The sequence below is a fragment of the Neolamprologus brichardi genome, chromosome 6 (genome assembly GCF_056152115.1).
Source record: "Neolamprologus brichardi isolate AB-2024 chromosome 6, ASM5615211v1, whole genome shotgun sequence".
Taxonomy (NCBI): domain Eukaryota; kingdom Metazoa; phylum Chordata; class Actinopteri; order Cichliformes; family Cichlidae; genus Neolamprologus; species Neolamprologus brichardi.
Genome location: NC_142109.1, coordinates 20,383,248 through 20,408,724, shown reverse-complemented (window position 1 = coordinate 20,408,724; position 25,477 = coordinate 20,383,248). Strand labels below are relative to the sequence as shown.

At 40.4% G+C, this 25,477-nt stretch overlaps 2 protein-coding genes across 7 annotated transcripts in view; one reads left to right on the top strand and one right to left on the bottom strand.

Moving 5' to 3' along the window:
* Positions 1 to 19,153, top strand: part of rbfox2 (RNA binding fox-1 homolog 2) — a 40,978-nt gene extending 21,825 nt beyond the window's left edge. For 2 of the 6 annotated variants that reach the window (XM_035906214.2, XM_006787346.3), the window contains exons 3-13: positions 1,451 to 1,657; positions 4,502 to 4,672; positions 5,169 to 5,222; positions 5,361 to 5,453; positions 9,439 to 9,526; positions 9,729 to 9,785; positions 10,827 to 10,974; positions 11,548 to 11,593; positions 14,471 to 14,559; positions 15,517 to 15,589; positions 15,971 to 19,151. In XM_035906214.2, coding sequence (XP_035762107.1) covers positions 1,451 to 1,657; positions 4,502 to 4,672; positions 5,169 to 5,222; positions 5,361 to 5,453; positions 9,439 to 9,526; positions 9,729 to 9,785; positions 10,827 to 10,974; positions 11,548 to 11,593; positions 14,471 to 14,559; positions 15,517 to 15,589; positions 15,971 to 16,015 — 1,071 coding nt within the window. In that variant the 3' untranslated portion in view covers positions 16,016 to 19,151. Of the gene's footprint in view, positions 1 to 1,450; positions 1,658 to 4,501; positions 4,673 to 5,168; positions 5,223 to 5,360; positions 5,454 to 9,438; positions 9,527 to 9,728; positions 9,786 to 10,826; positions 10,975 to 11,547; positions 11,594 to 12,005; positions 12,043 to 14,470; positions 14,560 to 15,516; positions 15,590 to 15,970 lie in introns of those variants that run through there. The other 4 variants (XM_006787348.3, XM_006787347.3, XM_006787349.3 and 1 more) reach the window with 4 other exon arrangements.
* Positions 19,154 to 22,291: 3,138 nt separating this feature from the next.
* On the bottom strand, positions 22,292 to 25,477 carry LOC102786042 (retinal cone rhodopsin-sensitive cGMP 3',5'-cyclic phosphodiesterase subunit gamma-like). Its single transcript, XM_006787345.2, has 3 exons — positions 25,426 to 25,477; positions 24,119 to 24,232; positions 22,292 to 23,333 (listed from the first exon to the last, which is right to left on the bottom strand). Exons 2-3 carry the CDS (start codon positions 24,220 to 24,222, stop codon positions 23,216 to 23,218), a joined length of 222 nt encoding a protein of 73 aa, XP_006787408.1. The 5' UTR covers positions 24,223 to 24,232; positions 25,426 to 25,477; the 3' UTR covers positions 22,292 to 23,215.

The following is a 25,477-nucleotide window of genomic DNA, read 5'->3' as shown; positions in this document are numbered from 1 at the left end:
CGCCAAATCACAGCAACAGTTGCCTCAATGCACATTATATTGGAGGGGAGCCTACAATAATACAGAAAAACCATTAGGCAACAAACTATGAGCAAGCACTTGGCGACAGTGGGAAGGAAAAACTCTCTTTTAGCAGGAAGATGCATATAGTGAATATTTTATACCTGCTAAATGTCAGTATGTTAAGTTTGTTGCTTTTAACTGTTTTTACACTTTCTCTGCAGCCCTTAGCATTTCTTACATCACCTGACAAAGGTGTTATGGCAGTGAAACACCTGCATGTGTTTCACTGTCATGCTCATCTACCAGCATGTGAGAGGTCAGACTGTACCGGTTGACAAAACGCTCTGCTAATCGTCCACTGCGTTCACAGCTACAATAAGTGAGGGGGTGTCGCTTACTGCCTTTTGCATGTCTCATCCAGGCAATCTGTTTCTGGTAGTGTGAACACGTCGTAAGTAGACCGTTTCATGCTTTGCGGTACTTTGTGTGAAAAAAGACAAACTCAGACAATGTCCTGATTTATTTATTTATTTATTTTCTTAAAGCGTGCTGACATTAGCATTTAAAGCATCCCTCTCTGAACCAGAAAACCATCGTAGTGTTTTTATAGTCTTTAATAAAATGACTGAACACTGCAGTTATTGGAATTAGAAATCTGGTGAAGTTTGAGTAATCCTTTGCAGCTATGGATCGGGCCTCGACTCTTGAATCTGTCATCACCTTTTATCTTCAAATCCCCCAGCCCGGCCCCATCCTCTCCCATCCTTGCTGCCTCTCTGTTACCATTTAGGGTATCCATACCCCACTGCCAGCAGTAAGGAATGTGTGTGCGCGCGTGTGTCTGTTGTGTTAATGCCTCTGCCATGTTTATGTGTCTCCACCATGTGTTTATGGACGCCTGTGTTGTTCTCCTACAAGCTCGAATTTTGGCATCTTACACATGCATCTTCTTGGGGGTGGGGGGGGGGGGGGGGTGGGGGGGTGGGGGGGGATAATATGTACGAAGTACTTGGGCCGACTTCCTTGCAAACAGTTGGTCTTTGTGTGAGCGTTTAGGTGTGTGGGTGTTTGCGTGTCAAAGGTGGTTTGTGTGCAGAGGCGTTTGTAAGTGTGCGTGCAGGCATTAGACACTCATCATTGTGCAACACACTGAGCATGGAGGCATCTGACCCTCAATAATAGATGTGGCAGCAGTGAATATTTAATGGTTGGGGGGTGGGGTGGGGGTGGGGGGTTAGATACATGCGCACACACACACACACACACACACACACAGGAAAATGGAAATATAATATCCATGCCTGTATGACTTTTAGACTGACGCTCTTGGGGAAGTGGTCTCTGTGTGGTCGGGTGATGCTCTTAGTAAAAGATACCGTGGTATTTCGCCAGCCGACCACTTTAGTTCTCACTCCCACCTCACTTTTCTCTCTTTTTCTTCCAACAGGGTTCTCAGGATAGTGCTGGCGGTCAGGAGGGACTCGTCCCCCCACCTTTCTCTGCCTTCCCGCCTCCTCCACCACCGCCCCCCCAGAACGGCCTGGCCCTGGATTACGGGGGCAGCCTGTATGCTGCAGGGGCCGTCCAGGGTCCCGTGGAAGCCGGCGGAGCAGCGAATAGCGCAGCCAACGCCGCTAACAGCCTCAGTGCCCAAGTGAGTACCGGCCTCCTTCCTCTGTGGGCAGCCCACACCCAGGCTGTGCCTTGAGAGGGCGCTTAGTGAGTGGGATACATGTTACAGACTGAAATGAGGATATTATAGGAGCACATTACTAATTGTGACCACAATTCAAGTTTTTCTTTTCAACTGAGCTGTAACATTTTCACATTTTGTTTTGTTTTTATCTCGCTCCGATTAAAATGTATAAACCTCTCTGTGTTACGATCGTTCCTCCAAACACAAATAATTCCACCTGTCATAACCGATTCTGTGGCCACTTCACTGTCGCAGAAACAACACTGAGAGAGTGTGTGAAGGCTGCCTTTTGTCTGTCTGTCAGCAAGTTTATGTAAAAACTACCAAACCGTATTTCATGAAACTGGAAAGGTGGAGCGCGGGCAAAGAAAGAACCCATTAAATGTTTTGGAGGCAAGAGTGGGAGAGTTCTGGATCAGTTTCTTTGAAATTGCAAAACAGGTCATTTGCCATGGTTTGGAATTCACTCTCTAAGTGCTTTCTATCATTATGATAGGAAAACAGCTTCTTTTTTTTTTAACTCATCCAGCAGTTAGGGTGGAATAGCTACATTTATTTGGAGGGTTTTTGTTTTTTTTTCTTCTCTGGTCGACTTGCAAATTACAGCCCAATCTTCACTCTTCTTTTTGCTTTGTTTGTCTTTGAGCACTTTGACATGCAAAAGCCCACACAGCTAAACGCTCACACAAAGAACGACTGTTGGTAACATTGCCTACCCAACTTTTTAAAAAATGACAGAAGTGTGAAAACACAATTTGCTTAAAGCAGGAATTTGACATGGGTGTTACTGCTGATGGCCGCCACTTATATAATGTCATATGCAATGTTTTGTCACCATACAGTTAATTTTTATCCACTGTTTTTTCTTCAGGTGGAAAAAAGGTGAAAAATTCAGGTTTCATTTTTTTCAGATGGTGGTATTTAAACATCATCAACAATAAATCCTTATAAATATTAAAATTGGACAGCTGAGAGAAACTACATGTTTAGATTGGACTGTGTGTCTAATTTTGCAAATCCAAAGAATGACAGTACTGTGCAAAAGTCTTGACCCACACCTCATTTCTTTATATATAGTAGCCAGATTTTCTGAAGGTCTTTTGAAGTTTTTCTTTGGACATTGGCTGCTTTTCTACTCACTCCAGTTCCTAAAGTTTCTCATTTTTAGAGTAATGTTTGCTTTTTTTCCCCCTTGTTGTTGTTGTTTGTTAAGCAACTTAACACTGACTTATGAATAATTCAAGCAACAACAAAAAATCCTTAGTCAAGATATGAAGTGGTGTTGTGTCTCCACACAGCAGACAACTGAGCAAAGAGCCAATTTTAGATGATAATCTTTGGCACTTCTGGCACCGTTACTAGCAGTCTGTCCCATAATTTTTTCCCCATTTCTTTAGTTGAATCTGTGAAAAATGCCAGCGATAACACAATTTGAAATTGAAATTTTATTTTTGCACCAACATGGTGATTATCAAAGAGCTATTAGCAGAAAACTTGGCATATCTCAGCAGGGTGTGCAGCGTGTCCTTAAAATGCTGAGGAAACTGGCCAAAAGGAGGAGAAAAGAAGTGGCAGGGCTAAAGAAAACTACCTACACCAGATAAACAGAAAGTCATGTCTCACAGACAACACAAATACTTGTTGCCACAAATTTTATGCAGCGATGAATCCAAATTTGACATTTTTTGGTACAAATTGTTGTCAGTTTGTAGAGAGGAGGTCAGGATGGAGGTGCAGCAGTGAGTGTCGACAGCCATCTGTAAAACACTTTGGAGGCTCTGTCGTACTTTTGAGCTAGTGGAGTTGGGGATCGTGTTAAAACTGCTGAAATATGAAATTATGAAATCAGAAGTAAGGCCAGAGTTTGATCCTCATTGATTACCATCTGGAAAGCATCTTAATTGGCAACAGCTTCACTTTTAGCATCGCAGTGGTCCCAAACAACATCAAAAGCATTCCTGGATAGAAAAACACGCTGGAATTCTACCAGTCGTGGATTGGCCTCCCCAAAGCCCGGACCTCAGAGTGTTCAGGCTATGTTGAACAACAACACTGGTCATATTGACTTTTAAGCTTGCTGCAGTTGTACAATATATACTATGTTGTGCATATATGTTTGCACGTGTTTCAATAAATCACTGCAAACCTTTTCAAAATTTTCAAGCAAAACATAAAGAAATGAAGGGTGGCTCAAGACTTTTGGACTATGCCATAAGTATTTTTTAAATCAAATACTACAGCGTCACATGAAATAAAATTTACAGTGAATAAAAACAGTTGTGGTTTTCATTCGTTGTACACTGCTGCTTATAACCAGAGGCAATACAAATATGTTGAGGTTAAATCATTTATTTATTATGTTCTGTCGGTTGTTTGAGTCAATTCACAGATTTTTGCAACTGTTTTAATTTTCCCTTTAATAATTTTGGACTCTGTTCAAGCAACACGCCAAAAAATGGGAAAAATACTGTCTTTGTGTTCTTCTCACAGGCAAAAAGCACAAAATATCGATTATGAAACATAATCGATATTTTGTGCTTTTTGCCTGTTTCTAGGCAAAGCGAGTACTTGGACATTTTTCCTGTTCAATCCATAATTTGTGCAAGCTGATTAATGAACTAATCAGCACAATAATCAGCTGATTAATGGAAGCAGCGAGCAGCGCCTACTGCAGTGCAAATCTGACAGATGACAGTCTGTCAGCTAATGGTGCATTGCGTATCGTCTTTTCGCAACCCTAACAAGACCTCTTTGTTTTCGTCTGTCTGTCTCTGTTTGTCTTTTTGCATCCTTGTGTCTAAGCAGTCAGATGGGTCCTCCCAGATTGACGGCCAGTCTGGGGTTGGCTCGGGAGGTGGAGGCGGCGGGGGGAACGCCGGAGACGATTCGGACTCCAAGGCCACCCCCAAACGCCTTCACGTATCTAACATCCCCTTCCGCTTCCGAGACCCTGACCTACGGCAAATGTTTGGGGTAAGCGGACCAGAACGTTGCCTTTTTTCCCCTCCACTGTGTATCGTTACATAACAGAGTAAAATCCCCTCTAAACTAAACCCCCCTCATCTAGTGACTGCAGCCCTTTGCTATCTTCTAGTGACGCTTATATAAAAACAAGGGTTTGCCATGCTGTTTTTTTGCTGAGCAGAATCCATTGTCTTATTTGATTATTTAGATTTTCAGCTCTCCAGCAGCTTATCTAAAGTGAAGTGTAATAATCTGGCCTGGTTCCCTCCTGTTTTGCAAGAGGAACGGCTCTAAAATGCAGTGCAGAGAAAAGAACAGAGGAAAGGAAGATATGGTAGAAGACCAAGCAGCCAGTGTAGGCTCAGTGCCAGCTCATCGTGGTTGAACAGTGCTGACACCCCGTGGCGAGAAGCAGTGTGTGTGACTTACATGCTCGCTCAGCTTCTTCATTTTCCTTCTCTTTTTTTAATTCATTAATTCATTATTTTCCTGTTTCTTGTTTCAGCAATTTGGCAAAATCCTTGATGTGGAGATCATTTTTAACGAGAGGGGATCGAAGGTAGGACACTGAGGAAAAAGAAAACATGTCAGGCATTTCAAAATGCAGCAAAAAAAAAAAAAAAAAGCTTAACTGCAATCTCCTTCTCCTCCTCCTCCTGCGTCTCCTTGTCGTTTCTTTACCCTCCTTTGCTTGCAGGGCTTCGGTTTTGTTACGTTTGAGTCGAGCGCAGATGCAGAGAGGGCCAGAGAGAAGCTCCACGGCACGCTGGTGGAAGGACGTAAAATCGAGGTAACGGCACGCTCGCCTTTTTCCTATTTAAATTTTTTTTTCAACAGTGACCATTTTCTCCTCTGTGTCCCCTCCATGTCCAACTGTGACCTTAATTCTTCTGGCCCAGAGAAGGTTTCCGGATGGCTGTTGTTTAACCCCCCCCCCCCTTCGGCTTCACTATAGCATGGTGCAGTGGTGCCGCACGCAAAGGCGTCTCTCTCGAAGCCACTTCCTGTTGATGTTCGTGCTGTTAATGCTGTTCTCGTTCTTCTCGATATCGTGCGCTGTCCCATTGCACCTTGATCCTTAAAAGTCGTGTGGTTTGCAAAGCATGCTGGGTGGAGTGGCTACAACACAGGCATGGCTGGTGAGAAGTCACTACGACACGATTGCTGATGAGATCTGCTTCCGTCACAGCATGGATGATTTTTTTCCCTTCTTTTTTAATTACTATTATTTTTGTTTAATCTGTCTTCCTGCACCTTTTCCATCATCCTCATCATCATCGTCACTTCTTCCATGATCATGACGAGTGGCCATTCTTGATTTATGGTTGTGTTTATGACTGGATGAGCAGTTAAAAGCCTCTCAGTTATTTTCCTCTTGGGTGGGGGGAAGAAAAGTGCTTGCTGCTGGTGTAAGAGGCTACTGTATGTTGCATGGATGGAGCACTGGCTCAGATGTTGTCAAGGATTTTTCACTCTTTTCACTTGAAATTGCGCGGCTGCCACTGAGTCGTAGTTTTTTACGTTTGGTGTGTTTACGAGATTGATGCATGATGGGCGTTGGGGTGGGGCATTTTCAGGGGGGCAGTTTTGGGAATAAGGCTGCTGTGAGAAGTGTGGTGTCATTTCTGATGCTTTTTTTAAAAAAAAAGCCAACAAATAAATAACAAAAAACACCCTTTAATCTAAGATGTGCAAGATGAACGGTTAAAAATAAAAAGATTTGATGTGTTGTTTCACACACACACATACACACACACACACACACACACACACACACACACACACACACACACACCTGCATCCAGCGCTCCTGAAAAACAACACTAGATCTCATGGAAGTGCTTTTTCTTGTGACTTATTTTTCCTTTTTTTTCCTTTAATTTGTCAGCATGAGCTCGGATTTCAGTTGCAAATGGCCTGGGAGATCAAATACACCGTGCTTTCGCCATTTGCTCTGGCTCTTTTGATTTTAAAATCACGCTTTTGATATTTTTTTTCTTTTTTAAAAAATTATTTCTACTTGCTACTAAAGCTCTTCTGCATGGTCCTGAATGTCCTGCTCTCTTCTCTGTCTCTTGTGTGTGGGTGTGGAGAATGTTTCAAAAAATGAATAAATAAAAAATATGGAGGGTGGAGACAGAACAAACAAGTGAAGAGAATAGTCATCCCCTCTCCTGTCCTTTTATTTCATTGGTCCTCTATCTTTCTCCACTCTATTTTTCCCCCCCACCCAGCCAGTCAGTCTGTCTTTCCCACTTCGTGTCCCATATGCATCTTCATCTCTTCTGTCCATTCCTACCTAAATTTCTCTGTCCATTTCCCCCCTCCTGGGATGTAGTCAGGTAGCACAAACACCAGAGAGTGGGAATCAGTTAGACTTTGAGTGATAACTTTGTCAGTTATTTGAATATAACCTGGACAATACTATAACGTGTAGTTTCCTTCCCCAAGTTATATTTTAATTTCTGACATTTTCTGTTTCCGTTCTGTTTCTTTCATTTGTTCGCAGAGGGTTTTTTGTTGTTGTTGTTTTTTTAATTGTTTTTTTAGAGGCTAGATTGTTGTGATGTGGCTGATTCTTGTAGGTGACTGTTGACACGTGACCTGTTACATCACTTCCTCTCTACCACAGGGTGGGGGTTGCTTTTCATTACCTCGTTTTGTTTATGTTTACTCTTTTTTTTTTGTTTAGTTTTGTTTTTTTGGTTCATCATTTCTTTCTTACATATATTTTCTCTATTTCCCTGATGATTTTTGTATGTTGTTGTTGTTGTCAGTCTCCACGGTAACTGCTCGCGTGTCCTCACGCCGTTTCCCTGCCAACGGTAAGTTGTGTACACATGGCATCATCTTTGAATGACCCCTCCCCCCAACCCCATCCGTCCAAATGAAATTAAAAAGAATAAATAACGATGCACCCAACACCCAAATGAAGGACTCCTCTTACTTAAGGGAGGCTTGATTGGTCGATTGACAGAACCTGATTGGCTAACCCTGTGATTGATTTGGGGAGGTGGTGAATGAAACGATTTACGTGATTAGCCATTGACCGCATGGCATTACAAAAAGGCCACTTGTGTAACTGAATGTACTGCATCTATCTGCAAGTGCAACAACTATGACTACCACTTCTTATGCGTTCATTCCAATCACCTCTCTAACTGCATTCAGCATTTAATTCCAGAGCTGTATCCTGCATGGTTTACTCTCTTTCTCGTCATCTGTATGACGTCATATAGTACTATGTCATCTCTCTGTGTCATGTGTCAGCTGATAGCTGCATTTTCTGCACCTTAGTGGGACAGCATGCTAAAGCATGTTTGCAATGTTAGCTTAACTGGAGAGGGGATAATAGTAGTGTGTATATCATGGCGTGCTGTAGTGCTTGACTACAACCTTCTGCACCAATTTGCGGACTGCAGACAGTTGCAGAGATACGGCTGTGCAGACGTGACATTTCCTCTTAAAGCTGTACCTGTGGATGAATAGTGTGTTGCCCTAAAGGGGATGCAAGCATACCGTAAAGCAATTTTACTAAATGTGGTAATTTGAGAAAAAAAAATACAAAAGATTTTTTAAAAAAGCTGTCATGAAATAATTAGTAGAATTTGTTTTAAATCAGCGACAGCTTTTCTTTGTTCTGATTTCTGTTAAGCGGTTTCCTTGTTTTCGATAAGTTTGGTTCTGGATGGTGTGTGTTGGTGGTTGTGTGCTTCGAGGTGTTTCTGGCGTGTGACACTGATCTGAAATGCCTGGCAGTGTTTCACAGCCGTGGTTTCTGTTTGATTTTTTTCATTTGATTTTTATTTTTTGATTTGAGGAATGATATTTGCATCCCCCATCCTCTCTGTCTTTTATCTAGACTTTTTCTCTTTCTGTACTCGTTCTTGCTCCATCCATCATTTCTCCATCACTGCTCACGTACAGTTAGATACAATGTAGGCAAACGGTCAGATGAATGTTGTACGAGTGTATTGCATCTTATTGTTCGTTTGTTTGAAGAACTGCACATTTGGATGGACTGTTCACTCGCTGTCTCTCTTCTTCACGTCATGTGTGTGTTTTTTCTGTGTGTTTTCATGTGGACTGGCTCCTCCTTCTGCATCCCTTTTATATTTCTGTCCTTTCTCTGTTGTTCTCTCTCCCTCCTCTTCCTCCTTTTTTTCTGTATGATGTGTATTTGATTGGGAGGGCTGCCGACCTTATTTGATTGGTCTCTTGCTGCATCTGATGCTTGCTGACTGGCTAGTTTTGCTCACCTCTGGTGATGTGATGCGCTCTTGATTGGCCGTGTGTAATTTGTGTATGAACTCTTCGATTGATGTTTTTTGCATTGTGTTCAACTGATGAATCTGCCGCTTAATTCACCTTCTTTTTCCCTCCTTTTTTTTAAGGTAGCAAAATAATGGTCTTGGATTTCTTTTTGAATGCCTTTGATCTCAGATATTTTGTTGTTTTCTTTGTTCTGTGTGCCAATGGTTGCATTGTTTGCGTGCAAAACTGCCTGACTACTCACCAGGATCCTTGTTTTCAATGTCTTTCTCCTTCAAAAGAAGCGCATGCAACAAATACCATCGCTGCTCATCAACAGAATTAACCCCTGTCATAAGTACAAAACTGTGAAAAGTAAAACGACACCTCACTGAATATGAAAGCTCCAGTAATCATATGAAGTGTCACAGACAAAACGTAACCTGAACTGTGATTGGACTGTGCTTGTGTCAACCATTAAAAGTGAATGAACTGAGCCTCTGATCACTTTCTTTGGTGTCCAGGTTAATAACGCCACAGCCAGAGTGATGACAAACAAGAAGATGACCACGCCGTACTCGAACGGAGAGGGCCTTGCGGCACTGCCATATGGTAATGCATTTTGCACGGTTGGACCAGAGAGATGGGGCAGAAATTATTGTCACTAAATTAAAGCGGCAGACACTACCCCCACCCCCTCCCCAAAGAAACAAACAACATGCAGGAATGAGTAAATGTCGTGTGAACCCTGGCTGCCCGTCGCTTCTGTGACACGTTTCTGTTTACATGTGGTTGTCAATTTTCTTTATTATAGCTGGATGGAAGCTGAGTCCTATGGTTGGAGGCATTTACAGTCCTGAGCTCTATACAGGTAAGAAAGCCTTCCTTTATTCTTACCTGACTGATACCCAGCAAACATTGCTTGCATGTCTCCCAAAACTGATCACAATAAGATTTCAGGCCAAACTTTTCTGATTTTTACAAAGTGCAAAACACAGTTCAGATTATTTATTTATTTATTCTTAACAATGACAGCTAATTTAGCTAGCACATTGTTGTGTGAATGTCACCTCAATATCTAATGACATATTTTTTTAAATAGTTCAATAGATAAACACCCAAATTACATTTCACTTGTTACCGGATGAACTTGATGCATCACACGCTTACACTTCTCCCCTCGCTGTCTGCGATGTCAGCATCTTAAACTCAGGAAGGAGTGCTACTACTGACACGGGAAATCAATTAGCTCAGTGGGAGAAGTGGTGGACCCAAAAGTGTGAGATTGTGAGTTTGTTGCACTGTTGGGGTGTTTTGTTTTTTCTTTCCCATTCTCTCTCCTTTTTCATTGAGAAACATGTTTTCGTGTAGATTTTTTTTCTCATCTGGGAATAAAATTCCTTGAAAAGGAGAGCGATGCAAAACAAAATTCTCAAAACTCTTACAAGGATGTCCAGGTAACGTTGAGGTGACCTGAAACTGCGTTATGGTAACTTCCGAGATGTCAGTTAAATTTTTTCCCGGGGGACTATTATTCAGTCATGACTAGACATCTAGAAAATACCGCCAGCCCGAGAGTTAGTCTACATCGAAAAATTTGCTCGGTATTGAAAAAAGAAATGCAAGGATTACTCAGCGTTCTGCTCCAGTATTTTACAGCTGTTTGACATTTATGCTTAAAAATGAAGATGCAATACTTTCTGTGTGTTAGATAGATTTATATTAGATGTTGATAGGTCATCTTTAGTTTTTAGTTGAATTTGAAAACATCAGTTGATCTCTGGGGAGTTATAGCAAGCATTTGCTGCTTTTTATTGATTTGTAGGACAAATGATTGTAATTTAGCATCTAAATGTTTAATCGACATCAATAAAAATAAACTGTGTTTTAATTCTGTCTCTCTTGCTCTCAGTACCAGGGTTTCCGTACCCAGCAGCAGCAGCAGCAGCTGCCTCGACCGCTGCAACCTTTCGAGGCGCTCATCTCCGAGGTCGTGCTCGGCCCGTCTACAGCGCAGTCAGGGCCGCTGTTCCACAGCCTGCCATCCCCACCTATCCTGGGTAAACACACTCAAAAATAACAACACCGCTAATAGTGACGATGATGTCACAGATCGGATCAATCGTCTTCTTAAAAGCATGGCTGCACTTTTATATAAAAAAATAAAAAATAATGCATGCTGTGTGTTTGAATATAAATTTTTGATTGAGAGTTGACATTGATGGTTGGCTGAGCTGAAATACCATTTCCTTGTAACTCCAAAATGGTAATGATAGCTATATTGAGTAGTTTTTTCAATGTTTAATAAGCAGCCGAAGAAACAGTAGTATCACTTTGAGGCATTTGCATACAAAGAGGTGGTATTTTTGTCCTGCATGTTGCACGGTGTGTAATAATCTCACCCTTCTTTCTCTCTTCTCTCTCTCACAATCTGTTTGGCACCGTTTTCCCATCTTTTCCCCCTCAATCGTCACTCTTGTTTGTTGTTTTCTGCACTGCCCACATGGTGGCGCATCACACCATTTTTTTCCCTTTTGTTTCGTTTTGTTTGTTTTGACTTTCCACCACCGCTCCTTTTTCTACTCTCTATCTGTCCTCCCCCCTTTCTCCTGTATTATCTGTTTCTCTCTCAGTGTGATGGCCTATCAGGATGGTTTTTACGGTGCAGCTGATCTCTATGTAAGTACGCCTGCCTCTCCTCCACTGCCTCCCTCGTCACCTACCTTTCCCCTCCCCCTTGTTGCCTTGTGGGTTTTCAAGTGTGAAATGGCACGGATCAAACCCGTAGAGACGTGTACTTTTGAGTGTTTTGACTCATCACCGCTTGACATTTTACTGAAACTTAAACGAGGCCTTTGATTGAAATCAAAATTTGCACAGTCTCACATTCACCGCGCCAGTGTTCGCTTAGCTGTCCAGCACAACACGGCAAAACCGTGCACTCATTCGTGAGTAGACTCCTCTAGGGTTTGTCTCTGTGCATTTGTGAGTTAGTTTGTACCAATGTGATTATGAGTGTGTGCCTGTGTGTAATGGTGTGTGTGCGCGTGTGTGACCAGGTTGACAATAGATGTTTCTGTTCTCTCTGTAGACTAGTGTTTCAGGACATTAGTGGCAGATTGCCCCAGGTAGGGTTTTACACACTCTGTGTGAGAGCCAGTGTGCATCCTCCTCGTCTCCAATGACTGCGTGCTGCTAGACATTATTGACCATCTGAGATTGAAATGCCTTCTCTGTCTTCTTCTACTAACTCACTGGATTCTGACATGGGCGGAGTTGCGGAAGGGGGAGGAAAGAATGCAAAACATTTTAGAAAAAAACAAAACCAAACGGCGGCTGGTCTGATATGTTTTTCTGTAAATTAAGTGCAGTGTCCAACGGAAGTAGTGGAAAAGGGATCGAGGGATATACTTTTGGTCAGAGCTTGAAAAACTCGATTGAATCTGATCTATGCTGACACATCAGCTTTCCATTAGTGCACACACACACACGCAGTGTTAAACAAATTCATTAGACCACCACCAAATGTTTGGTTTACACCACAAGTGCCCTGAATTAACAGGATTTGTAATTAGCAAAATAATTTTTTATGTTTCTGTAATTGTTAATCTGCCAGTATGCACAAGCTCTTTAATTAAAATGATACTTTTAATGCTAATTATTGTTGTAACTAATGAATTAAAAAAATTACTGTTTGACAGTAAAAGCAGAATAAAATAGTAAAGCTTTTTTTTTTTTAATTAAGAGGCTAAATTACAGGTATTTACTTGCATCCCTGAGCAGAAAAACATAGTTTTAGTGGTTTTAATGTTAAGCTTGATTAATTTCTGACCTCTTAGGATGCTCGGCTCCACTTTGGGTGTAAAAATATGAAATCAGTCTATTTGTCTAATAAAGATAATCCTTAGTCTTTGAACAAGACTCATTTGTGTTTTCTTGTATTCATGACAGGTGGTCTAATAAATTTGTTAAGCCCTGTATACCCGAACATGATCTTTTTGCTTCTTGTTGATGGAACAAACAAATGTTAGGCTTCATTTTTTAATCACTGCGTTTTGTTTTCTTTCTTTATTTTGTGAGAAACTCCCTGAAAATTGGGGTTGAATTGCCGTTGTCATTTTTAAGCCCAAACGCTTGTTCATTTTGTGAAACCTGCTTTTTAAATTTCACTTGAGCGATCGTGCACCGTAGCTTTCCGTGACGTCGCATTTCATGTATTAACGAAGATGATAATACGCAAACCTGTGATTTGAGTACACAGAGTACTCGCAGTTTTAAAGGGATGTAGAGAGAGATTTTCTTTCATCCAATTAGCAGATCATTCAGACCCCTTCCAGGAATCTCCCTATCTGTTTCACCTGTGGCATGCTAACTGAATCAATGTCAGCATGCAGACATACTTACAAGGCTGACTCCCCGCCCCACCCCTTGTATTTCCTCCCAAATCTTCTCCTTTTATTTCTGCAAACCTCCCTTTTTATTCATCCTTTCCTCCTTTGACTGTTAAAGTAGACCTTTACTAAAGGTTCTTATCTAGTTCAGTACTTTCTCTTCCTCTTCATTTTTATTATTATCAGACCCTTCTTTTCTACTCTTATGTTCACTGTGATTTCCCACCTTCCCTCCTATCCTTTTCCATCACCTCTACTTTCTCCGTCTCTCCTTCCCTCATCTTCCCCTCCTCCCCCGGTCCAGCCTTCCTCCCATAGCAGCAACTGTGTGGTCCTGAATGCAGGAACTGATTCCTTAGGGTAGAATGCAGTGGTGTGTGTTTCTTTCCTTGTTTATTTATTTTTGTTTCAATAGGGATGTTTGGCCTAATACACTGTTTGTTCTGAATTCGGGAAAGCATGCTGTGTCTGTCAGTGATTGGTTGCTGGCCATGTGAGAGTGTGTGTGTTTGCCCCCTTTTTTTTTTTCATTTTTCAAAATCTGACTGGCTGACTTGTCTTCTTACACCTGTAGTTTTATTTATGTGTCTGTTCATCAGCTGTTCATCCAAACGTAGATAATGACACGATCATCCTGCCACTCCTTCCCCTTTCTTTAACTGTGTGTTTTTGGTAGGGGAACCGGGGTGGGGCACAGTTATGGCTGTGAACTCTCTCTCCCTTCATGTCTAACTCACTGTGGGATAGATAAAGGCGATTCAGAGCTACAAACGCTAAAAACAACAACAGCATTGTGTGCAATTAAGGGTCTTTTTTCCCCACATTAGCCATGAAGTGAGAGAGCCACACAGAGCCTGAGCTACATCCTTGTGAATGCTGTACTGCACCAGATTAGCCAGTTTTGCTGACTGACTGCTTGTTAATCTCTCGCTCTCTTCTCAGCAGTTTTTTTCTCACAATGTAACACGTTAGATTCACTGCTAGTGTTTTTTAATAGTCTGCAGAGAAAATATGGCAAACTTTAAACAAGAGTTTTCTCTTCTTTCCGTCCCGTCCTTCCTGCCCTTTCATTGCATCTCTTTTTCTCTCTCTCCTCTTTTCCTCTGCTCTGCTCTTCCCCTCTTCTCTGTCCTCCACCTCTCTCGTCTCCATCGACTCCTCACAGGGTGGCTATGCAGCGTATCGATACGCCCAGCCGGCTGCAGTAGCAACGCCTGCGGCGGCAGCAGCTGCAGCGGCAGCTTACAGTGACAGGTGAGCGTACTGTCCTGGACACTTTTTTTATCACATTTGGTACTTTTGCGTAACTACATTGTGTCAATACAGGGACAGATATCGATATATTAAAAACATTAAAATACTCTGGAAATACTACGAACAGCAAGGCCTAGCTCATGCACCAGCATCCTGAGGTTACATTAGCAACGTGAGCAAACTTTTACAGAAAAACCAGGCTTAGGTTGACAAAGCTACCTCCTGATTCAGCGCCTCAGTCACACGAGTAAAAATAAGACAGCAACCTTTTTACATCTAGGAGAAAATCTGCGGCTGAGTCTGTCTTATGGCAACGTTTCTGGGAGGTTTTGTTTCCTCGACGATCTCATTTTTGCAGAAAAAAATAACTGAAGTCAGATAATTTTATTTTACTGGATAAAACAGATATTTGCAAAGTTTAAATTTGAGGATCTATTGTACAGTTGAAAAAAGTGATAAATTGCAATATTTATAATTGCAGTACTGAGCGTCTGGTGGTTCCCATGTCAGATGCATGTAGAGTTGATTGTTGTCATGTTTGTGTCGACTGGGACGCCCTTACAAAAGAGACTTTAGATCTGAATAGTCATTTAAAGGTTAAATACAAAAATGAACCTCCGGCTCACACGAAACGATGTGATCTGTTCTTAAACTTTTGCAGTGCCGTGTTTCCTGATCTAAAATACAGGGAAAGGTTAAACATTTTGTTTACGTCCTCCTCTGTAATTTGAACACTTTGGGTGGGCTGTATGTATGACACTGTTGTAGTCTCTAACAGCTAGCAGAAAAAATACTAATAACATCAAATTAATTTTGTGTGCCTAACTTTCTTCACATTTTGAGGTATCTTGGGGCTTCTTAAAAAGACACAACACTTGTTTCTCTCCTGCAGTGTGTCAGAATCATTTTGCAGCTAATCTAAATTAGCTTGTGTAACCCTTTCCCCCCCCCTCATAGTTATGGACGAGTTTACACGGCAGATCCCTACCACGCTGCACTTGCCCCAGCTGCCTACGGCGTTGGAGCCATGGTAAGTCCACGTAGGGCGTTAATACTGTTTTGTGGTCTGTTCGCAAGAAAATGTCAATATTTTTAGGATTAATAAGTATTGTTTGAATATGTTATGTTGTAGTCACTGATTAATAGGTATAATAGTGTTTATGCAACTAAGAAAGAGCCTGAATTAAGGAAAATGAGCAGTTTTATTTTACCAATGTGTATCTGGCATAAGCGTTCTGTGTACTTTTATTAGGCTATGTGTACACCAGCAACTCGTGTTTGACAAATCAATTAGTTTTGGTCTGTTTCTGTGATGTATTGACGAAAATGACGAATCACAGCTTGAAACAACTGCAATTCTGACTCTAGTGAACGATTTTATTCACTAAGTGTTCCTTTTATTGCTTTGTAGGCTACGCTGTACAGGGGAGGCTACAGTAGATTTGCTCCCTACTAAAGACACTACATTTCCCAGGAGCTCCTCTCTTCCATTGAATTACTTTGAAAGAGCTCCCCCTGTTGTCACGGAGGTGGACTGCACCCAGTTTTAAAACGTGGACTTGACCACAAAGAAGATATTTCAGATCCCACCCCAGAGCAGTCCCACGTTTTCTTATATACGCTACTACAGAAATAGAGGAATGCTGTATTAAAGACTGAAGGATGGCCTTAATGTTAAAAAAAAAAGAAGAAGGAGAAGAAGAGAAAAAAATAATGGCCTCCTTCCCTATTGCACGGCTGTATTATAGTCTCCCCTTCTTATTCCCTCTGCACTCAGCAGCACAAGATTTGGGACAGAGCCCAGATGTTCTTCCAAAGGCTGCATGTGGATAACTGACACTTAAAACAGCCGTCACCCGTGTGCGTGTTTGTGTGTGTGTGAGTGCATGAAAGAGCCGAGCGTTGTGTGGCCTGCACACGCTCTCCGCTGAAGGAAAAGGAAAGGGAAACACACAATGGAGGTGTCCACAAAACATCAGGGCAGTAGGAAGAAAGACGTTGCGCAGAAAGAGCACCGAGAAAACATTCTGAACCAGAATGACGAGTCAAATGATAAAACCACCCACGGATGGATTTTATAATTCCTCCTCGACGTGGGCGGATAGTAAGGAGAGGATTTCCAATCCCGCGGTGTTCTTTCTGGCAGAGGGAGACTGAATGTGGCAGCTTGGAGAGATGATGTGACGGTTTATAACGCTATAGAAATCACGTCCGAAAGCTGAAGGAGGGAGGGTTTATTAGAGCTGTTCCTTACCTCAAGTTTTCTTAGTATGTGGAAATGGTAAACCTTTAAACTTAAAATTGTTATATGCAAAGAAATTAGTTTAGAGAGAAAAAAAAGTTACCAAATTATTATTATTAATGATATTTGTAATTGTAATTATTCTCATTATTACTCTTATAAAACCATTCTTATGTTTGAGTCAGCAGCCGCTGCTGTCATGGATTCAACAGTGAACCCTGGGGTTAAAAATCATTAAAAAAGTACAAATATGCTGTCAGGTATATGAAAACAGCTTATATCCGTGCACGGGACTTCACCCGACACTACAAACATGGCAACACTACACAGAAGAAGAAGGGGGGAAAAAGGTTCCTGTTTAGTGGCGTTTACACCCAAACTAAACCCTGGGGTTCAAATAGCGGTTGGTCCTTTTAATGTAGGAATATATTATTTGGATTCCCCCCCCCCCCCTCATATTCCATCTTTTGTAGAGTGTCCAGCAATGGATGAGTCTTCCTGAAACATACTTCTGTTGGTATTGTGTTTAAGATGCTGCAGCAGCAACTGCTGAGCAAGAGAGAGAGATTCAGTTAGTGAGTTTGTAGTAAATATTTAAATGCAAAACACAATTGTGCATATTTCTATTCCATTGTATTCTATATTTCCAAAATGTGGCTTTTTTTATTTTTGGGCTTTTGTTTTTGTTCCAAAGATTTGTAGAAAGCACATTTTTCTGCCGTATGTATAAATATATTATCTTTGTTATTGTTATTATCATAATCCTACAGTTGTTTTTATTATTTACTTTCATCTTCTGTGTTGTTCCTTGTCCTGTAAGGTGCAAGGACATTTTCAAGTGACTTTGTTTTTTCTCTTGGGAGTAAAGTTCTTCAGCTGGAAAGCATAGCTGGTTGGGGACAAAGAAAGGTATGCGTGTCACACCACCAAACTTTTGTCCTTTTGGTTGACTATTCAGTCATTTTTTTGTTGTTTGTTTGTTTGTTTGTTTTTGATTGATCATAGGATCTGATAGCTTGACATTTATCATATTTCAAAATATACAGTAACACTTTTTTTGTGTACGTGTGTCCATGTTTTGCAAGCGACTGAGCTATTTGGAATGAGTGAACATAGGCCTGTAGCACTTGAGTTAAAGCAGTCTGTATTGTTTTGGTTTGAAATCTTAATGATTCCTCACATTTCACTGGCTAAATCTGTCAGCTTGGCTACTCTGGATTTGTTTGAAAAAAGTGTTATCGCTCATACATGCACAGGTTAAGGTTCCTGGCGAAAAACAATTTGTCGGCATTGGGATATGAAGTTGTTTTTATCCATCTTCAAAGCTACCTTTTGTGTTTTCTGCTTCTCACAATCAGGAAAACATGCTTTTCATTAACATGCTTTTTTTTTCTCCCTTTCTTTTAAATGTGCTGCTGTTGGATTTTCTCAAGTCATTTAGTGTTACTTTAAAAAAAAATTTCCATATTAATGTAGAATGTGCTTCAGACACTTTTAATTTTTCTTTTTTTTAAAAAAAGAAAAAAAGGCACTAGCCAAAGATGCTAACAGTACCCAGCATGTTCTGGCTTGACATGTGCTACACAAAATACTCTAAGATGGACTTTTGGAGCCACTGAAGGCATGGACAAACCAGCATGAGCGATACTTGTCGAGTTATATATAAAAAAATAGTTTTGCATGAATCTTGTGTCTTTTCATATTTGATTCCTGAGCAGCAGAGCCCAGCTGCGTTCTTCTTTACCACTAAACTCCATGACAGGCAGCTAGCGAATCTAAGCTAGTTAACGCATCAAAGAGCACAGTGCTGTTTGGCAAAAAGGCCCGGTGACAAACAAAATGGCTGCCGCACAAATGACACGTGGCAGCTTCATTTTTTTTCCTGTCGTGGTTTTCTTGCCAGTGTATTATAGTAAACTATGTGGTCATCCTTCATAGTTGCTATGGTTTCTCAATGGACAGTCCCCTTTCCTCTGTCATGTCTGTATTCCCCCTTGACTGCCATTATGTTTTTTTGTTATTGAATGTCCATATAAAATGTTTTATATAAAAATGTTTTGTTGTGATTGAACTTCTCAGATTGTTTTTTTCTTTCTATGCATTATTAAAGTGGTTGAGTCTTATATTATAGTGCAGCTGGCAAACCCGGATGCAGATTGACTTTTATTGTCCACACTGGCCACTGCAAGCAAACTGTAACCATGATACTGTGTTCATGATAATCGGATGAACATGATGGTATCTACTATAAATAAGCATCATTATTATTCATTTCTACTGTCCAATCAATTTATTCCACAGTTTGTCACATTACCATCGCCTTATTTCAAAATGGAATTCATTCATTTTTCATCCCATAATGACAACGTGAAAAAAGTATTCACAGCCATCTCAGTGAAACTCAAAATTGAGCTCAAGTGCATCCTGTTTCCACTGATCGTCTCTCAGATGTTTCTGCAACTTGATTGGAGTCCACCTGTGGTAAATTCAGCTGATAGGACACCTGTCTATGTAAGGCCTCGCAGTTGATAATGCATGTCTGACCAAGCCATGAAGTCCAAGGGATTATGTGTAGACCTCAGAGACACAATGTATCGAGGGAGAGATCTGGCAAACGCTACAGAAACATTTCTTCAACAGTGACAGTGGCCTCAGTCGTTTGGAGTTCGGAACCAACAACATTTTTTCCTAGATAGGAAGGCCCTTTTACTAAGGTACAAGGTCCTTAGTCAGGGAGATGACCAATAACCCAATGGTCATTCTGAACCTTCTATAAGGGCACCCATTTCTGCAGCACTTCACATCAGTCAGGCTTGTATGGTAGAGTGGCCAGACGGAAGCCACTCCTCACATAAAAGCCCAACGGGAGTTTGCTAAAAGGCAACTGAAGGTGTCTCAGACCATGAGAAACAAAATTCTGGTCTGATGAAATAAAAATTGACTTTTTTTGGTGTGAAGAAACCAGGCAACCTGGCCACTACCATCCCTATAGTGAAGCATGTTGGTGGCAGCATTATGCTTTTTGACAGAGGACCAGTCAGGGTAGAGATGAATGCATGTACCAAGCTTGTAGCATCATACTCAAAAATACTTAAGCCTGTAATTGCTGCCAAGGTCCTTCAACAAAATATTGAGTAAAGGCTGTGAATACTTATGTACATATTATATTTTTTGTTTTTTATTTTTAATAAATTTTCAATAATTTCAGACAAACCTTTTCACTTTGGGATTATGGAATATTGTGTGTAGAATTTGGAGGGGAAAACTAAATGTATCCATTTTGGAATAAGGCTGTAACATGACAAAAAGTGGAACAAGTGAAGTACTGTGAATACTTTCTGGATGCACTGTAGGTGTATCTGTTTCCACCAGAAAATCCACATTCAACTTTTAGCTCAGTTTTGGTCACAAAAAACTCCTGTGAATTGCATTTGCCACTGCCATTTCATTAGGTACAGATGTTCAACTACTAGTTAATGCAAATATCTAATCAGCCAACCACACTGCAGCAGATCAGTGCATTTAGGCATGCACACATGACCAAGAAGACCTGCTGAAGACATAGTTTTGGTGACAGATGGTCAGGATGGATGGTAGGGTTGGTATTAGGCTTGAAACAGCATAAAAACACTGATCCATTCTGTCTTCAGACTGTTCAGACTGGTGTTGGTGTGAGTTCACTCTTCTCAGATGGCCTGAGGAGTCCACAGATTTTAATCGACTAGAGCACCTTTGGGATGTGCTGAAGATTCTTATCATGGATGTGCAGCAACAAATATGCAGCCAAAGGGGGCAAAATGTAGTCCAACCCAACACTACCAAGGTGTACCTATTAAAGTCTGGTCAGTGAATCCGGCTCTTCTCATCTGTAAACCCAGTAGTTTGACTGAAACATCAAAGCACTTGGAGAGACGCACACAAATCAGACCTCCATCGTTTGCTGACAAAGTCAAGTGACTTGTTAGCATGCTGATAAGGATTTTACACTGGATGAGTGTGCTAGAAGTAAAATGACACTATCACATATTTTAATGACCAACCAAGAATTATTTCAGTTCATCCAATCTAGTTGAGGGCCAAGGAGCAAAGCCGGGTAACCATCCATTATGTTTTTATGTTTTCTTGCACATCTTCTTACTTTTTTCTTTCTGCTATTAAACTCTATGTAGACTAAAGATATAAAATTTGGGACACTGTCTGACCTTCTAGCACTTTCAAGCCCTTGAGTGAGGCTGAAGGTGGCTTTAAAAACAAGTGTATTTTTTGGTTCTTTGGATAAAGCTGATCAAGCATGAGCAAAATTCTAGTTTCCATGGGCTGAATTTCTTTCCCCCAGTCACAAGATGAAGTGTTAGAGACCATCTTTAGATAAAGCCCCACAAATGTCTTATTTTCATTTTACAAAAACAGTGTAACTGTCCACAAGGAGTTAAGGTCATACCTCATCAATCCTCTCATCTATTCCCAGAAAGTTGATCGTTCATCCTATATGTAGTGTTTTTAGTGGGAAAAATGCTTTGTTCAAATGAACACAATTTACTTCCTGGGATTTCCTGTTATTGAGCATGCACTGAGACTCTTTCACCTAATAAACATTTTGACCCCATTTTGAAAAAGTGCAGGCCTCAAAGTGGGTCTAGATTCTCACAGGCTAAAAATTTGCAATACATTTTCACAGTTTACAGAGATAACCTTCAGACAAAACAGATGGTTTTGAGAATCTTCCACAGCTAATTTGCAGACCACTGAGGCTGATTTAGTAAATACAAGTGAGGAAAGCAGAGGGTTTTTTATTTGTTGTTGTTGATTTAATTTTTTAAATCACAATCAGAACAACCTGTGATTGTGCCCAAGTGTTTGGTTTGTATTTGTGAAATACTTTGTTCATAACCTCAAATAGCAACCTGACAGTCATTGATATTACCTGGGAATCATAACAAAGGTCCATAAACAATGTTGTGCCATATCATTGATTCAGTGGATTACTGGATAAGTAAAAGCTTTAATCTTGTGTTGACCACAGGAAGAAAACAACTAAAATGAGGATCACAAATATCAGTCTGCAAGCAGTCTGTATGATCGATATCTATACACAAAATAATGCATAAACATTTCTGTCTGTTTGTCTGTTTCTTTGTCCACATACTACTCCTACATGATCAGGAGTTGAGCACCCAAACTCGACTTAGGCTTCATAAGGTTCTTATCTATATCAGATTTCATGACATAGCCAGGTTGCCCAGCAACCACCTATCAAATAGCTATAAATGACCTATGGGAGCTATATAATTTTATATAATTTACGTTAACAAAACTAAATTTTTTCATCATATGTATTGAAACCATGAGGTTCCCTTGCACGAATTTTGTACTAATACATGTAACTAATGTTGAGATGTTCAAGTCTATGACGTTGTCTGGCTCGCATAAATGCTTATTTTCTTTGATTGATTACCTTAAAGGTATAGTATCTGTTCAAAAAGACAAAGGTTTTTCTAGGGGAAAGTATTTATTGACATAAGTTTCATTCCTACATTAATAGCATGCGCAACATTACATTCATATTTCATAAAAATAAAAATATATATATTTATGTATTCATCATCATCTGTACATTAAGAAAAAATAGCTCCAAAGAGGTGGAGGAGGGGCGGAGCGGAAAAGGCAGAAGAGGGAAGGTTTAGTGATGATGCAGCTGTGAGGAAACTTGCTTTCAACATATCTGAATGGTTTCTCAGAACAAACAAACCAAAGTCGTGGGGCGACCGTGGCTCAGGGGGTTGGGAAGCGTATCTGTAACCGAGCCGGTTCGATTCCCGGGCTCTCTGTCCTGGTCTTTGTGTCCCTGGGCAAGACACTTTACCCTGCCGCCTACTGGTGATGGCCAGAGGAGCCGATGGCGCGATATGGCAGCCTTGCTTCTGTCAGTCTGCCCCAGGGCAGCTGTGGCTACAACTGTAGCTTGCCTCCACCAGTGTGTGAATGCGAGAGTGAATGAATAGTGGAATTGTAAAGCGCTTTTGGTGCCTTGAAAAGCTCTATATAAATCCAATCCATTATTATCATTATTATTATTAAACCAGCACAAAGTACAAGGGAGAGAGTTTGGAGGAGCAGGCTGACACACGGACACCTCAGTGAAGCATATATAAATAAATAAATGTACATAGAGCTATTTAATGTAATATATGATAGCTTTGACACATAATTGGATCAACCTTGAGGATAGAAGCTTATCAGTTTTTGTGTAATTTTTTCCCAAACTACATATGGGTGTAACAACCGCAATAAACTTCAAGTCGGGATTTGGGGAGGGGAAAGCCTCCTGGGCTGTGAAGTGGAAGATAAGAGGACTGAGTAGAGGAAAATTAGTGCAGGGAGGTTTATAATTGAGGTAAGGGCACAGGAGGGTTTCTAGACGATTCCATATTTCGCCAGGTCGCTGAGCTCCATGTCCCCAAAGGCTTCCCATGGGCAGACCACTGTGAAGTCTGTACCGAGACCGTCCATGCCGGGGATGTCGTCTCCGAATCTAAAAAAAGCAACAAAAGCATGTTGCAACAAAAAGCAACAAAAAGCAACAAAAGCACGTCTCCGAATCTAAAAAAAGCAACAAAAGCATGTCTTAACTCTTGACCTGCATTCACTGTGTATCGTTTAATGAGTACTCTATATCAGGTGTGTCAAACACAAGGCCTGGGAAAGACTCCAGTCCAGCCCGCTGGATGCCATCGAAAAATATGAAGGAGGGGTTAGATTTGGACTTTTAACTGTATTTTCATAAGACTTACACCTTTTCCCACTGATACACACCTCCCCCATATTAGACCAAAGTAATGAAGTAATATAGAAACTATTAGTATATTTTATTATCTACAATAGAGATTTCTGAGTTTTAGAATGGGTAGTTAAACTTCCTTAGACACTTAAGATCAAAGTGGGGTGTACATCGCCCACGATGTAAATTGAGCTTGGCGTCCATGCTCTGTACTATGCAAAAAACTATCCCCTGTGATTGTTTAAGTATTGTGTTGCAAATGTTAGTCCAACAGTCAATGTAACTGTTTTGAAACTAGTTTAGCAAAAATAATCCAATTGATCACAAGTTTGATCCGAATACCCGTGAAATTAAATATTCACGAGTCACTGGTTTAGTCTTCAACACTGTTCTATTATAGGATGTGGCAATATGATTTTTAAATGTCATCCCTCAAGCTAAAATGGACTACTATCTCCTAACTGTCATGCGCTAGCTTTAATATTTAGTGCGGTTGGAGCGTGAAGTATTAGAAATGTTGTGCCATGTCTTCCTCTCACCCCTTCTGGCCTGGTTTGGGGGCCTTGCTCTTGAAGGTACGGGTTGTCCTCTGTTTGAACTTGGGAGGTGCCTTCTTGTCAGCAGGTGCAGGTGCGTCTGCCATCTTTTATGATCTGAGAGAAAAAGAATGAACAGTTAATCACTTAATCTTGGTGTTTAAAACCATTCGTCATCGTCCTCTTAAGCTGCCACTTCTTTGATGATATAACACTTGCAGCTTAGATCAAATTATAAACCAAAGCTACCATAGCACCTTAAGCTTTGTTACACCATCAGTGGCTATTTTTACACCTTGACTTTTGAGTTCATGTGTGGTCAAGTTAACACGGCATATATTTTGAGAGCAGGATTTCTGCTAATTCTGCTGTTAGACTGAAGGTTAACCTGCGCACTGCATGGTGTAAATAATAAGCTCGGGTATAAGGGGATTTGACCTGAACAACAATTTCAGTCTACTTTAATCTGGTCTTTTCTGGGCTCAGTTGACTGTGTCATAGTTAAGCTCATCAGTGCTCCTGATTACAAATGTGCTTTGACCTCACTGATGGACTTTTGTAACAGCAAGCAGATTAACTCCTAAGTATCACTCCTTTATTCAACTTTTTATAATGTAGTTACAACACCTTGCTGCTTTATATATATATATATGTGTATGTTTATATATACATACATATATATATATATAACATTGCAATTGTGTACAAAAACACAACTAGATAAATCAATTAATCATTTTAAAGAAACTAATTAATGAATATTTTTTATTTGGTTTTCCATAAAATTTTAATACAAATTGAATAAGGCTATCGTGACAGGTGTTATAACATGCTGAAATAATAAGACAAATAAAAGAGTTAAAATGATGCCAGTGTAAAGTAATTTTTCCTTTTGAAGGTTTACTTGAAAGTTTTTGTTTTTTTGTATCAGGGGGGCAATATATTTCGCAGTTTCTGTTAATTTTGACATTATTTGCAAACCCCCCACAAATAAGCCTCCCTTGGCTGTCTTACACAATTAAAAAACTTATAAAGACTTTTTAAATGCTTTTCTAAACAGCATTTACAAAATTGAAAGCATAAAGAAGAAAAAAAATGATGTAAAGAAGACATACAGTGCACTAACTTTAAACTATAAAGCTTGAAATGTTTTTTTGGTTTTATTTTTTTTTTTTAATGTGTAAAATATATCTCCAAAATAAAGTTCTTAAGTGACTCTTACTCTTTATTTCTTCTCTGAGTAATCTTCACTGCAGAATGGAAAGTCAACCAAAGCTCACAGCTGAGTGAAAGTCAGAGTTAGATCTTACCTGTTGTTGCAGTAGCACGGGCGGCTTCTGGATTACGCCTCTCTGTTCTGTT

Bases quoted from the DNA above. Each gene is read 5' to 3' on its own strand.
- LOC102786042 (XM_006787345.2), bottom strand. From the start codon at position 24,222: ATGGCAGACGCACCTGCACCTGCTGACAAGAAGGCACCTCCCAAGTTC. The intron at 23,334-24,118 runs GTGAGAGGAAGA...TGCTTTTTTTAG, and splicing joins CCCAAACCAGGCCAGAAGGG to ATTCGGAGACGACATCCCCG.